Below are 16,028 nucleotides of genomic sequence, written 5' to 3'. Positions count from 1 at the left end.
CATTAGTTAGTGGTGAAAAGATGGCAAGAAGTTGGCTGATATTTTCCATGGAGAACAATAGCCTCTTTTGCTTCTGCTGCAAATTGTTTTCCAAGAGGAGCATTCATTTAATAAGTTCAGGATTGTCCGATTGGAAACATGCAAGTTCTTATCTGCTTGTTTGTGCAGAATTGCCTGTTGTTGCTTTAAAAATGACATTTAAAATGTCTCAATAAAAAAATGACTGTTTGAAAAAAAAGAAGATTTTTTTGTTGTTGGGGGGAGGGGGGATCTTGCCCGGGGAGTAATTGAGTCTAGAACCGCCACTGCACCTCAACATGTTTTTGCAATCATTTAACCCACCATGGGCAATGCTAACACTGTTACAAACAGTGTAGCATGCAAGACTAGGCCTATCATTATTTTTTACTCTTATAAACAAGGGTACACTTTGAAATGGGTCTTACATTTTCCTTTTTTGGGGGCACTGTCTATCTAATTTGCGGGCGTCAGGGAGCCGCTAGATATGTTTGGTGGGCCCCTCAAGAACAAGAACTGATTGACATGGATAGTGATATTGATTTGATTAGCCATTTTTCAGAGTGAAGGAAAAGAAAGACCGAAATGCTAAAGAGCACTTTAGCTAAAGACTTCCACCAAAGGAGAGATGACCTTGTGTAGCGCACACATTCTCACCAGCACAGACCTATCGGCTGTCCCTCATCATCGTAGCCTATGGGATGTTATGGGAATCTTCAGCCTCTCACCTCCACTCACTCTGCACATTGTAACCTCCCTATAACAATAGACAATATATTGTAACAATCTTGCAAAGTTGTCTCAGAATGGTTTTATTGGTTACGCACCAAAACACACGAACGTCATTACACAGGCAAAACAAAGGAGGTCAATTAAACAAGCACGATACACAAACAGGGTAGTCACATACAATACACGGGGTAAACACATGAGGTACAACATAAAGAAAGACTATACCAGCTAACACATACATGACAAGGTAAACGCAATTACTCATACTAAAACCAACATCAACATTACACACACACACATACACTGCATAGCATTATGGGAGCACAGTCATCAACAGCTTGGCTCAGATCATTACAATATTCATGGGTTTCATCAGGTCCCTTTCCATAGGTGTATTAATCAAGCACCATCCAGTCTGCATTGATAATCAAGATGCTTGATTTTATACACCTGTGGAAAGAGACCTGATGAAACCCATGAATACTGTACATAGCCTCCTATACAAATAAGAGAAGATAGACATGATATGAATGATAAATGAGATATATAGAGAATGTAAGTGGGTGAGTGAGTTTTTGATAGATTTTCAAACTGCATTACACTCAAGTCCTGTGATGCTTGTATGTTGTGTCTTGTGGACCATGACGAGACTAGAAACACTGTAATGATGAGAACACGTACACAAAATGTAAGGGTGTTAAGTGTTGTACTATCTACCAAAGTCAAGATGAAGCAGGACTAACAGAGAAGTGAGCACTGTCCCTTTAAGAAGAAGAAAACTGGTGTGGACAGAGGTTGAAGTCACTGTGGTCAATGTAAGCTGCGTCAGTTTTAGTGCATCTGCAGTGTGAGAGCTACAGTAGTTCACATGCGTGCTAATGCAGTGTGGAAGGCACAGGACTGCAAATACAGGCATATGGGCAAAGTGAGGCTTTGTGAAACACTGAACCTTATGAACACTCAGCTACCAAATAAATGAGCACGCATTAGCACACGTGTGAACTAGCTCTGAAAGAACTGTAGATGAAGGGTTCAGGTGCAAAAGCCTCTAAATGCCACCTACGTCAAAAATTAGATAAAGATGGTGAGTGGATGCTCTCCACACATAGTATACGTTAGTCAAATAATTTAACTTCAAAACCCACTAAATACCACTCTCTTCCTGGTCTGAAATATCGATTTATAGGCAAAAACCTATAGGAGCCTGATTTTAAATGCTCATTTAAAAGAAACGTGGTCAGACGGATTTAAAGTGTTTTGCATCTGAACTCTTCAGATGCAATGAGACTAATGTAGCTATACTGAAGTCACAGACCACAGTGACTTCAACCGCTGTTCAAGTCAGTTTTCTGCTTCTTAAAGGGACAGTGCTCACTTCCCTTTTAGTCCTGCTTCAGGTTGACTTTGGTAGATACAAACTGTATGTAAGTGTTCTCATCATCACAGTGTTTCCAGTCTTGTCATGGTCCACAGTACACAGCACAGACGCATCATGGGACTTCATTCATTCATTCATTCATTCATTCATTCATTCATTCATTATTTTTCTTCATTCTTTTCATTCATTCATTCATTCTGGGATTAATGTGCAGAATTTTTTTGGTCTGGTTTCCTATATTTTTCATCAACCATTTCCTCTGTAGAGCACATGAGCAGAGAGGTTGCTATTGCTCTGGAGACACAATACAATACTAGTTTTGATAGCAAACAATGTCAAGTAGATATAATTAATGCATTACATTAAAACTGATATCTCAAACTTTAACCAAAAACAAGTATATGGATCCAGACTAAATAACTGATATAATTTAATCTGCAGACACTTTCTGAGGCCTTACAGTTTTTCACAATTGATAAAAGACATTTTTTGAGACCTTCCACCCTTTTCTCAAAACTGTACAACACAACCCCCAAATATCAAATGCACCTGTGCTCAAAACTAAACAATGTCTTCAGATGATTAATAAAGCAGTCAAAATGAAACACTACTGAGCAGTCATTACACATTACATCAAAAAATGGAAAACGCAGTCTGCTTGGTAGGGCATAGCTCCAGGAGACATTGCCATTGTTTACACTACAATGAATGCATTCTGCATCTACAAAAACAAAAGCAAAAAAAGATTTCATTCAACATCTACTGTAAATCCAATAGAAATAACATATTGAAAATGGGGGTTTGTGTTTACAGTTTTGATAAAAGGGTGGAAGGTTTCAAGAAATGTGTTTTAGCAATTGTGTAAAACTGTACAATGGAAAACAGGCATTTCAGTACTGAAAATGAGAAGTACATTACAGTCTAGAACCTAAAATACACTCTAATGCCTCAAATACAGTTTCTGTCCAACCTGCACTGTTCAACAACCTGTTTGTACTCTGAATTGAACTAGCTTACAGTATATTGGTTGTGTTACATCATTTGAAACAAGTGTGATTAATTTGAGTTGTGTTTAATGTATGCCATATGTGCTTTCTTTGTGTTTACCTTTTGCGACTTTTGGTTACCATTATGCATCACAAGTGCATCACAGGGCAAATTGTGTTTTATACTGTATGTGAAAACTGTTTATGGTTTTGACAAAGGAGTGATTGATTCAAGGAATGTATTCAGGCAACTCAGCATTTGGCTCAGAGTATTGGGTTTAGTATTTTAGCAATTGTGAAAAACTGTATTACCTTTGGTGCACTGCTAATCATCCATGCTCAAAATATTAAGGAGGTACTCCATTATTTGTTATGTATTTATCTTACATTTGTTTCAAAGTTAGCTGAGTCACTGAAATAACAACACCTAAAGCACAAAGGCAAAACTCTTTTGTTCATACCGGTGAAGTACAAGTTCATACCCGTGTCAACACCTATTTTAAAGACCTTGTGGCTTTTTGTCTGAAAAAGCAGCTCTTAAAAGGTCTATTGGTTCTACTTCCTCTTTCACAGATGCAGGCGTGTACAGGATATAAAGTAACACATGACATTACACTGAAAAAACTTCAGCAGCAGCACACCAGAATGTACAGTTTCTTTATTTATTTCATTTTCCTTCTTAATGTGCCAAATATATGGAAGTAATACACCAGTGGTGAAGAACGACATTTGCAAAAAATGTCAAAACAAAAAGAGAAGGCCAATAATGTGAAACCAATGTGCATCTTGGTATGTGATATGAGAGACTCAGGCCTTCCTCTTTTTGACCCCTGCCACACAGGGCACAAACTTTTGACTTTCAGCAGGGCTGACGTGTGATTCTGTGCACTGCTAGTGACACAGTGACAAGTCCTTAATGGTAGCATCTGATTTGATCATTTAACTATTGTGATTGTAGAGGTTTCCTCTGGTAACCCTTGTAAAACCTTCACTAATCAGTTCCTCTATTATTCACATTCACAGGTATTTGTTCTTCTGTCATTATTGCTTTGTTCTGATGAGCTAATGCTGAAGAAATAGACCTTTTAAGATATTTTAGAGGCTGACAGTCAGGGAAAAAGGTGGTTGAATATGTACAGTACTGCTACTTCTATACTAATTGATCTGCAGTGAATGAATGAATGTTTCTCTCTGTTTTCTGCCATACCCCCACTCCCACATACACTCTCATGCCTCCTCACATGCATGCAACATCTCTCTCTCTCTCTCTCTCTCTCTCTCTCTCTCTCTCTGTCTCTCGCTTTCTTTAACCCCCCGTCCCATGTTCTCTGTGGAGGAGGAAGGAGGTGGTTTGACTTTTGTGAGTCTCTTCCTCTCTCATCACACTCTACCATCTCCATCATTCAGAAATTCAGTCATTTTGAAACTGAACAGCACACAGCATGGAGCTCTCTCCTGTGGGCCTGCTGCTTGGTGAGTTACGCCTGTGTGTGTGTGTTTTTGGAATTTTCCGTCTCTGAACTTTTCTGTGTATGAGTGTGAATATTGTGGTATACTAGGTTAACTATGCAATTTCTGTTCAGGAGAGGAATTATATAAAATACATTTTCACATATTTTTCATAGGCATATCCTAAGACTAATATTCAACAACCATCTAGCTTACTTATCAAACTATGATTAATATTCTTAGGAAACTTCTGTATATTACAGGAACAAACATATTACAAACATGAATTGCACAACAACATAACAACATACTGTATGAACCTTCCAATGGAAGAAATGTAGGAGTCGCTATACTTTACTGTCTAGGTATTCTCTTCTTCAGCACACTAACATTGTTTACAGTGTAGCTCCAAAAGGACAGCGTTCACTTTTCACTTCCATAGTTACACTTTTCCCCTTAGGCACAAAACAGGGCAAAACACTACACACAGTTAACATATACTTTTGCAAAATGAAACATGAGTCAAAACTTTACAACTATTTATCAAAAGTATGAAACTGTAAAATCTATGCTGTTGTCATATTTTGAATGTTGAAAGACATAGTAACTGTATGGTTTGTACCTGTAGAATAAATTGTTTTCAAGGGTATGCACAACGAGAGCACTTTTGCCTGTGAGAGAACACTTTATGCATGTTTGTATGCAAAGTGATTACCGTAAATGATGTAGTGAAATAGCAGTGACTCTGGTGATGGCCATGGTGAGGGGAGTTGATGATTACACTAAAGTATATTTACTTTCATTTACACACGTGTGTAAGTGTACTCTTGAGTTTGATTGGTGAATATCGGAATTCTCATGAAAACTGTATGAAGAACTCTGAGGAACTTAGATCTGTGTGTCTTTGTGTTCTAGTGCTGATCTTGTGTTCCTACTCAGGACGTGCTGCAGGTGAGATTCATTTGAGCTTGTGTGCCTCTCAATTCTTTCACCATCGTTGGTGCAGAATTACACACATTAAATGGCAGCAGGTGTTACAAAACACTAGATGTACCGCAGAGCGGTACAAAATATGACCGCCGCCCAGTCCAGCACATTTTTTCCATAAAAATAAGTCACGCTTGTCAAATTGTGTTCATTTCCTACTTTGTTCCTTTTTTGTGTGTTTGTAATTGAGTGTCTGCATAGTGGTTGTTTTTGTGTATATGTGTTTTGTGTGTGAGTGTTTGTGTGTGTGTGTGCGTGTGTTTGTGTATGTAGGTGTGTTTGTATGTGTGGATGCATGTGTGTGTGTGTGTATGTGTGTTTAGGTGTTTGTGTGCGTGTTTGTGTGTGTCGTGTGTGTGCATGTATGTGTGTGTGCATGTGTAGTGTGTGTGTGTGTTTTTGTGTGTGCGCATGTGTGTGTGTCTTTATGTACAGTATGTGTACATAAATAAAGCAAATCAGGGAACCACCTACTCTTTGCGATAAGTGCCATGGGTTCTTTAACAATCATGGTGAGTCAGGACCTCAATTTAACATTCATGCAAAGGAAAACATCTCCTGCAGTACAGTGTCCTTGTCACTGCAATAGGACATTGGGATTGATATTTGTTTGGTGGCTTTTGGCCACAGGGAAGAGTGTCACCTACTTGCCAGCCACCAACACCACTTCCAGCAGGAACCTTCTCTTCCAAGGAGGTTTCTTATCCAAGTACTAACTAAGCCTGCTTAGCTTCAGTAATTCAGCAAAGTCAGGGTATCTGCTGGTCTGGCTGCTGGCTAAAAACAAAAGGTGAAAGGCATATATGATTCTAACGGTCTCACTGAATTGCATTATGCACACTCAATTCTCACTGGTATCTGCTAGACAACAAGTACCAAAACATGATTAGTTCATAGATTTCACATGTAAAATACATTTTATACAACCCCACCCCCATCTTGCCTGTTCATAATTCTGAGAAATTCTTGAATTGCGTGCATGTGTACGTGTTTATGTTTGTGTGTGTGTGTGTTCATGTGCTTGTGGGGTGTGCCTGTGTGTGTGCATGTGCATGCATGCGTACATATGCCTGTGTGTGTATGTGTCATACACATGATTACTGTGAATGTATGTGTGTGTGTGAATATCTGTTTATGCACATGTGTGCATATGGAATGGGTTAACATGACCCCTGGAGGCAAACTGACGCAAAAATTGGTCATCCTAGGCCCTACGGTTCTCAAGATATTCACAGAAAACTCTGCTGGTGTACAGTCAGAAATGTTCTGGACTGGGCGGCGGTCATATTTTGTACCACTCTGCGGTACATTTAGTTTGGGTAAATGTTGCTTTTTTCAGGCTATGTTTTTAATTGTAACCCCTTGTCAGTCAATAGTGAAAGTAAATAACTCTGAAGAACTGTTTTGACGTTGACTATAAGACCATGGTGAAGCAAGTTTCACTTTGCCTTTGAGTTCAAATAATAGGCGAGTGCAGAATGCATGTAGGCTATACACTGTCAGTCACAAACAGGTTTTAGTAAGGCAAGGTTTAGTGGAATCCGTGTGTTCAATACACGGTCTCGCATGCAAGCAGATTCCACCCAGTGCCACTGACTGGCAAAATACAATGCACTGTTTGAAGTTGTGCGGCTTGCTGTAAAAAGGGAACGACATATGTCACTCTCACTGGCTTAAAGGATGTTACGCCCAAAACACACCCATGATGTTTAAGAAACAGAAGAGCAACACTTTTTAATAATGCGCCCGATGCAATGTTTGATAACAAAATCACCCTGAATGTGGACTGGGCACACTCCTAAATGTCTTTAAATTGCGCCACTGACCAAGCGTTTCAGATCACCAAGATATGGCCCGTAAACTCTGAAGTGAATGTTACCATTTATTCTCCCTTATATCCCTTAAATGTTCACATCATCCTCACAGCATAACAGATTAGACTCATTTGGCTTTCACCCATACAGTGTATAGGCTTTTTTACATCAAGTTCTCCTCATGTCATGTCTGTCCTGTGATTTACAAAGAGACTCCCAAAGCTGTTCTGGTGCTGGATCCTGACCAAACACAGTTCTACACTGGAGAGTCTGTCACTCTCAGATGCAACATAGAGGGACAGGACACGTCAGGGTGGAGGTTCAACTGGCGTAAAGATTATGGTCAGGTTTACCCACGAGTAGGCTGGAGTGACAAGAATGAATACACACTACAGCCTCTGCATGTGTCCCATAGTGGTGACTACACCTGCACTGGTCTCAAAAGTGACATATACAGCAGAGGGAATGAGAAAGTGAAACTGCAAGTATCAGGTGAGTTTTGGTCACTTTAAGTAAACCATAATCATTTTCCCCCACTGGATGTGCAAGAAGTAAAATAATAGAGAGCTGATTTTCCATGTCAGTGCCCATGTCTCTTTGGGGTGGTGTTGTTGTTTATTCATGTTTTGTCTGTTCTCACAGCTCTGCCCACACCTAAACTAACTGTAGAGCCTCAGAGTCCTGTGTATGTTGGAGAGACAGTCACTCTGAAGTGTGAAGTACAGTCTGACAGGAACTGGAAGTATGTGTGGTATGAAGACTGGTCTGGTAATGTTCTGTTTGAGTCTGACGAGAACACACACACCATCACAGCTGAGACTCACGAGAAGTATTACTGGTGTCAGGTAAAGCTGAAAGATCTATCATCACAGATGAGTGAAATAACATATGTTGAAGTTAAAGGTGAGTACATATTGAGTGTGTAATTATTTATGTCTAAATCTCTCAGTTTAATTGTGTATGTAATCTCTTGATTTTCTCTTTGGATATCGACCATGTATTTGAAGAGTGTGTCTATGACAACCTGTACATGACATACAGTATGCGGTAAAACGGACATTTACACTTTCATGCAGCAGATGGCCTAAAGGCGATAGTATTGATGATACAATGTGCTCAGTTACATATCTTCTGACATGTTATATCATGTTAAAATTTTGAAATAATGTTTCTTCAGTTTCATGTAATTTGCCTCCACAGATCCCCCTTTAGCTACGGTGGCTGTAGAGTCTCCTCAGCCTCCCTTCTATGCTGGAGAGACAGTCACTCTGAGGTGTGATATAGCAGAGTACACAGACTGGTATTGGTATACCTGGTACAAAGACAATCAGATATCCAGACAGAACAGGAAGACCAACACCATTCCTCTCCCTTACTATGCTGGCCAGCACACATGCAAAGGGTGGAGTAGAGGTCGGCCGAGGAATTCTCAGCGCAGTACATCTTTCTCTATCAGTGTCACCGGTGAATACAGTCTGCTGAGAATTGCAGACAAACTGAATATAAGTTCAATTAAAACACCCCTTTATCATGTGATGTTAATCAGTGTTGTGTGTGTCCCCATAGCCCTGCCTACACCTACACTGAGTGTGCAGCCAGAGACTCCTGTGTTCACTGGAGAGGAAGTCACTCTGAAGTGTGAGATTGAGCCTGAGGGTGTCTGGAAGTATAAGTGGTATAAAGACGGGGACAGAGATGGACTTTCTCAGGGGGACACCAACACATTCACCATCAGAAGAGCTGCTGAGTCTCATAAGGGTCAGTACTGGTGTCAGGGGGAGAGGAGAGACAGACCCACATCATCACAACCAAGCAGGAGAACAACTCTTACTTTCAAAGGTAACTAGTGTGTGTGTGTGTGTGCGTGTGTGTGTGGAGAGGGTGTTGTAGGCTTGTTTTTCTCCTTTTCTGCTATTCAGTGATCTGTAAATGATGTTTGTTTTTTGTTAAATGGCCATTTACACATTTAATGTTTCTTGACTCACACAATAGAAGCCAATCAGTAAACTAATCTGTGTGTATTACATTGCCCTCCACAGCTCTTCCCACAGCTACAGTAACTGTAGAGTCTCCTGAGGGTCCATACTACCCTGGAGATGAGGTCACTCTGAGGTGTGACATAGCAGAGTACACAGACTGGTATTCATATAACTGGAACATTACTGGTCATCCCGGTGATCCAGTTAACCATAAGAACAATCAAACCATCACCATCACTCTGCCAGATAAAATTAACCAGTCCCTGTACACATGTGATGGATTCAGATACAGTAGACCACATTATTCCCAGAGCAGTGACCCTCTATCAATCAGTGTACGAGGTGAATACAGCTACACTGATTATATTTCTCATTGTTCACATGTTCACATTTGCCTTAACCCAACAGATTCATGTATGCCAGTGCTTACACTGAGAGTAAGTTGCTTACACAAACACAAAATGAATGATACAAATGGTAAATGTCAAAAAATGGAATTTTTTATCATATTGCAAATAGTCCATCTCAACAATGATGATATCTCATGAAGTGTATCTCAGCAATTATCTTGAGAAATCATGAACATAAATGTACTGTGAGAGCATCATAGGTTTCCAAGGTCGGGTGAATGAATAATATACTATTAAAACTCATTGACAAAGTTGCTCCTCATTCTCTCCATGTGTTCCTCTGCAGAGCTGCCTTTGGCTACACTGACTGTAGAGCCCCAGAGTCCTGTGTTCACTGGAGAGAACATCACTCTGAAGTGTGTGATAGAGTCTCTCAGTGGCTGGATATATAAGTGGTATAAGGAGTCCAGCAGAACCCCAGTGTCTGAGGGAAACACCTTCACCATCAGAGGAGCTGCTGAGTCTCATAAGGGCCAGTACTGGTGTCAGGGGGAGAGGAGACACAGACCCACATCATCACAACCAAGCAGGAGAACAACTCTTGATGTTAAAGGTGTGTGTGTGTGTGTGTGTGGTTGCCTCATGTAGTGACCTTGTGTTATCTGTCCCTCTGATCTATCCTGTATTTATCTTTAATGTTGTATTTACAGTACTGTATGTTGATTTGTGTTTTTAATGCATTTTCCCTTTTGGTGGGATAATGAATTTGACCTGGATTTGGAGTGAGTGAGTGACATGATATTTGACTATATTTGAAAACTGTCAATTGTAGGTTTACTATGAGTGAGTGAGTGACCTCAGATGATGTTCGACTATGTTTGACATTTTCTTTTGCATAATTTCTAATGTTGAGATGTTGCATTAGCGGAACATGATTCTGTTTCATCCTGTTCAGACTCAAAGCCCAAACTCACATTAAGTCCAGACCACCATCTCTTCACAGGAGACTCAGTGACTCTGACATGTGAGTTGGGTGTTTCCTCTGGTTTGGTGTTCTACTGGTACAGAAACACACAGACCTCTGATCCTGTGAACCAGACTAATGGAAACTCCTACAGCATCAGCTCTGTTAAAGTGTCTGATGGAGGACAGTACTGGTGCAGAGCTGGGAGAGGAGACCCAGTCTTCTATACTCAATATAGTGGTGCAGTTGAGATAACAGTTACAGGTTGGTGTTTTCTTGATAACAAGGACATACAGAGATTTAAAAGAGGTTGTGAGTGTACTGCAGTTTCATTTAATAAAGCACACTTTTATTCTTAAGATTCAGGTAAATTAATATTTATAATTCAGAATCTTAACTTCACTAACAGAAAGGCCAAAACCCATCATTACCCTGAAATCAAACAGGACAGAGTTCTTCAGTGTTGAGAAGGTCTCTCTTAGATGTGTCATTAAGAGTGGGGAGATCAGTGACTGGAAGTACAGCTGGTTTAGGGATGGCAAGGATGACAACAGTTATAGAGTTCATCAGCCTGTGGAGGGATATGAAATCAATCCATTGAAAAGTGGTAGCTATACTTGTAAAGGACAAAGAAAACATGATCAAAAACTATCAGAAGAAAGTGATGCTGTTGGTATTACAATTTATTCTGGTCAGTATGTATTTAATTACTTTTTAATTTGGTCATCACATTTACATTTCACAGAACACACAACATTTTGGCTGAAAGTCAAATGTAAAAGTGTGCATGTCTTACTGTATTGGATAAGGTCTTTGGACTATATTGTTTAAACTCTGTGCAACTGTGTTACTTTTCTGTCTTTTCAAATGATTCAGGTGTACTGACACTACACTGTGCAAATATTAGCTTCTCTGACAAAACATTTTCACATATATATATTATAGTAAAATGTTAGAGATAATGGACTTTTGTGCATCAGAAACATAATGCAGGTTTACTACGGTGTTGAAAGCTGTTGTGGTGGATTTTCCAACTTTCTATTCTTCTTAAACAGGGAAAGCCAAGGCAGTTCTGAGTTCCCTCTCACAGACCTGGCTGACTGAAGGAGACTCAGTGACTCTGAGCTGTGAGGTTAGAGGCTCCACTACAGGCTGGAGATTCCACTGGTACAAGACTGCCCCCTACAGGCCTGTGTTGACATATATCTCACATGAAAGCAGAGCATATTCAGTAGAGATGCTCTCAGACAGTATGAAAGCTGGAGGCTGGATATTCAGCCCTGCTGCTCTTAGAGGGGCTGGTGTCAGACAGCATCAGAGGCCAACCTCAGCTGGGAGGGAGATATAAACTCATCAGTGTTCAGTTGTCATCTAAACCAGTGTTTCTTAACTGGTCTGGCCTTGGGACCTTTAATTTCTCATGGTCATTGTGCAGAGCAGAGAGAGGAGAGCCAGCCTAGGACACAGAGTTCACTTGCCAACCTCAGCCATTTCGTCCCTCAACAGGTGTGGCCTTTCAAAGCACATGACAGGTTTGCCTTTGACAGGGTGCTTTGTTTCCATGTGGCGTTTGATGGTTTCATGCTCTCATGTGCCAGCAATTCACTGCACACAACACACTGGGGTTTCTGTCCTTTGTTGTCCTCAACATAAGTGAATTCATACTAAAAATATGTCATGTTGTTTTGCCATATTTACCAAAATGATGTCTAACATGACCTGTGACATTGTCTATGTCCATGGCAACGACTAACATACAAATAATGTCTATCTACCTACAGTAAATAAAGGTGCAACATTAGTTCTGATAAGGTAGCATTTTTATTGCCGATACTGTTTTATTATCATTGGGGGTCCGAGCAGCGTAGCTGCAGGACCCCTATTGTTTCTGTACCGTTCATTTTTGGCCAAAATTCTGTAAAAGTTATACTGCAGCCTAAACCGTAACTCCAAAACTCTTCAAATTTTCAGGTATGGTTACCAGTACCCCCCTCTGCCCATAACCCAAAATGTGGGGTACTGCACCCAAAGGTGGCGCTGTTGGAAAAAAAAGTTAATTATGCTAATTTCTCCTTACCAGATTGACCTAGACTCAAAATTCTTTCATAATATTAATCTCTAAACTTAGATGCATCTTTTTGGCCCTGGTCTTATGGTCTAAAAATGTTTACTTTTGACACAATTTCATGGAAAAGCCAAACATTATAAAAAGTTTCACACTCTTCAAAAATAATCAAATCTTCACCCAAATTCTCACAGACAATGTTTAGACCAAGCCTCACAAAAGTTATCGGTCAGAATTTTGATATTTTGTTCCATTTCAGAGATATAGGCCAATAAAGTTAGACCACTTAGGCCATTTTTCCTAGATCACCTATATTCCTATAAACCGTACTGCACCCAAAGGTGGCGCTGTTGGAAAAAAAAAGTTAATTATGCTAATTTCTCCTTACCAGATTGACCTAGACTCAAAATTCTTTCATAATATTAATCTCTAAACTTAGATGCATCTTTTTGGCCCTGGTCTTATGGTCTAAAAATGTTTACTTTTGACACATTTCATGGAAAAGCCAAACATTATAAAAAGTTTCACACTCTTCAAAAATAATCAAATCTTCACCAAAATTCTCACAGACAAAGTGAGCCTCACAAAAGTTATCGGTCAGAATTTTGATATTTTGTTCCATTTCAGAGATATAGGCCAATAAAGTTAGACCACTTAGGCCATTTTTCCTAGATCACCTATATTCCTATAAACCGTAAGTCCTAGAAACTTCACATTTTCAAGTATTGTTACCAGTACCCCCCACTACCCATAACCCAAAATTTGGGGTACTGCACCCAAAGGTGGCGCTCTTGTCAAAAATGCTTATTTCTCCTTACCAGATTGACCTAGACTTAAAATTCTTTCATCATATTAATCTCTACATTCAAATGCATCTTTTTCACCCTGGTCTTATGCTCTAAAAATGTTTACTTTTGCCACAATTTCAGAGAAAAGCCAAACATCATAAAAAGTTTCACAGGCTTCAAAAATTATCAAATTTTCACCAAAATTCTCACAGACAATGTTTAGACAAAGCCTAGGAATTTGGTTATGTTTTTCCATTTCAGAGATATAGACCAATAAAGTTCGACCACTCAGCCCATTTCTCCTATATCACCTATATTCCTATATGAGTATTTTTTTTCCCTTGGAGAACAACCATACAACCATCATTATGTGGATACCATTAGCAGTGCACATTTTTTTATAAAGCCCTTAATTCTATTGTCAAATGTATGCTAGGAATTTTCTTGATGTTGTGTGTTTGCCAACACACATTTTCACCATGTGAATGTGACTGCCAAATATGTAGGATTGTCAGTGGCTCAGTGGGATAATGCCTAGTGCTGGTGTTTGTTAGGTTGAGAGTTCAAATCCCCAGTAGTGCTTTAGGCTCTAGCTCGAATACTATTGATTATTGAAGATTCACACCTTTGAACAGCACCTGAATGACATCAGGCAATCAACACAGTCATTAGTTGCCAAGAATCAGAATGCCGAGACACTCTGACATTTAGGGGAACTTCTTTGTTTACTATTTTTCTAAGTCTATCATATTTATATTTCAGCCATTAGTGTTCTTCTTTACAAATGTCTAATTGTCCCTGAATTTCAAAAAGATTTCAGGTGTACTCTTTCAGGAAAGCCCTTCATTTTATTGTCAAATGTATGCTTGGAGTTTTTCTTGTTGTGTGTTTACCAATACACATTTTCACCATGTGAATGTAACTGGTTGAGAGTTCAAATCCCACTTGAAGCATTAGTGTTAGAATACTGTTGGGTTGTGGATGTTAGCATACTACAATAATGCTGTTGGGTTGTGGAGGTTAACACACTATAACATTACAGCTACTTGTCAATATGGACTTGTACTGCAAGGCAAGTATAACTGTAAAGGCTGTTTATCTTATTGACTCCGACACAGCTGTAGCCTATAATTATTTGTTATTCTTATAATATTTGTCATTTCTTTTACATATTTAGTCTTCCACTTGACAGAACAACTCTGTAACGGTTAAGGATGTCACACATGAAACAATGCTGCAGAAACACGAAAATACGACTTTGAGTTTAGTAGGCTATAATTTTCAGTTCCTGTTTATCTATTGCACGATGGGTAATAATTTAAAGGAATCGTGTTGCAGTCTTGTAAATAGTGACCCTGCAAGATCCCTAGTCATTGCAATCATAGTCTGTGACTTAAAACTCTACTACTTGTCTTTAGATGTGAGAGGGTCTGAGACTGTAGTCTTTCAAAAATCTTTTCCAAATCTTTGCAAATCTTTCCAAAGTCTGTCAGTGTAAGGAGGGCTTGAGGTGAAAGTGCTGTGGAGAAATTGCAGGATTGTTTGGCTCTGCCACCTAACCACACCCAGTTTACCTGCTGGGAAACCCTGTAGCTCCGGAGCAGGGGCTCAGACCAGGATAAATTGTTTGCTCGCCCTCAGTTCACTCTTGTTCATCTCAACCCAGCACTCCAGTGTGTCCTGCTTTGTGTGCGTCTTTGAGTTAACGTAAGTCATCACTTTAATGACCCTCACTATGACTTTTGTGATGTTTATCAGTTTGTAGAGTAGCTCTGCCATCATGTGTAAAGTTAAGGTCTTTGTTGGTTTGGTGTGTTGGAGTCCCATGTGAGATGATTAGGTGATGTTGGTTGACTTGGGATGTCAAGTATTGTTTAGTTGTACCTTATATAGCCATATGATTTCAGTTTATTGTTCAAATGTCAATTGGTTTGTTTGTGAGTTGGGATCTGTACTGATTTACCCCATTTCACTGATTACTCCATTTTCAGTTTGTTTCCTCTTTGATGCACACATACAAGTAAAGAACAAAAGAACAGATTAATTGAAACTCAAATAAAGTTCACTTGTGTTTTACCGAAACCTGCCATCTCCGTGTCATCACTCCATACCATTGAGCCTTCTGACCGAGGCTCTGCCAGCTCGCCACACACTCACTCTACCTCGACCCACATCGCCCCCTACAGTTCCTTCAGTTGGGTTGTGGAGGTTCTCTTTCAAGCATTCATTCGGTATCTCACTATGGGACACGCCCCCTCGCAAGTTCCCCAGAAGCCATTATTTCATTAAGCCAGCCACCATTGGCTGGACGACTGACGTGTGCGACGTGAAGGAGGTACTTCCTCCTCCCTTATATTCTACGGCGCAACGTCATTGCTTCAGTCTAAAACCTCTTCTCACCCCCAGAGGCTTGCTCTCTCGTATACAGGTGCTGTGGCTTGGTGGCTTAACTGTTCTTTGAGCGAGGTAACGACTCGGTCCCCGAACGCTACCTTAACGCCGCTTCATCTTTGAAGAG

General features: G+C 39.9%; 2 protein-coding genes across 2 annotated transcripts in view; both read left to right on the top strand.

The window, feature by feature from the left end:
* The window catches only part of LOC125289084 (basement membrane-specific heparan sulfate proteoglycan core protein-like), a 947,802-nt gene that overhangs the window by 861,899 nt on the left and 69,875 nt on the right, over positions 1–16,028 (top strand). The window lies entirely within an intron of this gene.
* Positions 4,478–8,983, top strand: LOC125289238 (low affinity immunoglobulin gamma Fc region receptor III-A-like). The gene is made up of 6 exons (XM_048235986.1): positions 4,478–4,587; positions 5,479–5,514; positions 7,575–7,856; positions 8,007–8,267; positions 8,565–8,828; positions 8,911–8,983. Exons 1-6 carry the CDS (start codon positions 4,557–4,559, stop codon positions 8,928–8,930), a joined length of 894 nt encoding a protein of 297 aa, XP_048091943.1. The 5' UTR covers positions 4,478–4,556; the 3' UTR covers positions 8,931–8,983.

The sequence above is a fragment of the Alosa alosa genome, chromosome 24 (genome assembly GCF_017589495.1).
Source record: "Alosa alosa isolate M-15738 ecotype Scorff River chromosome 24, AALO_Geno_1.1, whole genome shotgun sequence".
Classification (NCBI taxonomy): domain Eukaryota; kingdom Metazoa; phylum Chordata; class Actinopteri; order Clupeiformes; family Clupeidae; genus Alosa; species Alosa alosa.
This window is presented reverse-complemented; position numbering and strand designations above follow the sequence as displayed.

Bases quoted from the DNA above. Each gene is read 5' to 3' on its own strand.
- LOC125289238 (XM_048235986.1), top strand. From the start codon at position 4,557: ATGGAGCTCTCTCCTGTGGGCCTGCTGCTTG. The intron at 4,588-5,478 runs GTGAGTTACGCC...TTTGTGTTCTAG, and splicing joins TCCTGTGGGCCTGCTGCTTG to TGCTGATCTTGTGTTCCTAC. The intron at 8,268-8,564 runs GTGAGTACATAT...TTGCCTCCACAG, and splicing joins AACATATGTTGAAGTTAAAG to ATCCCCCTTTAGCTACGGTG.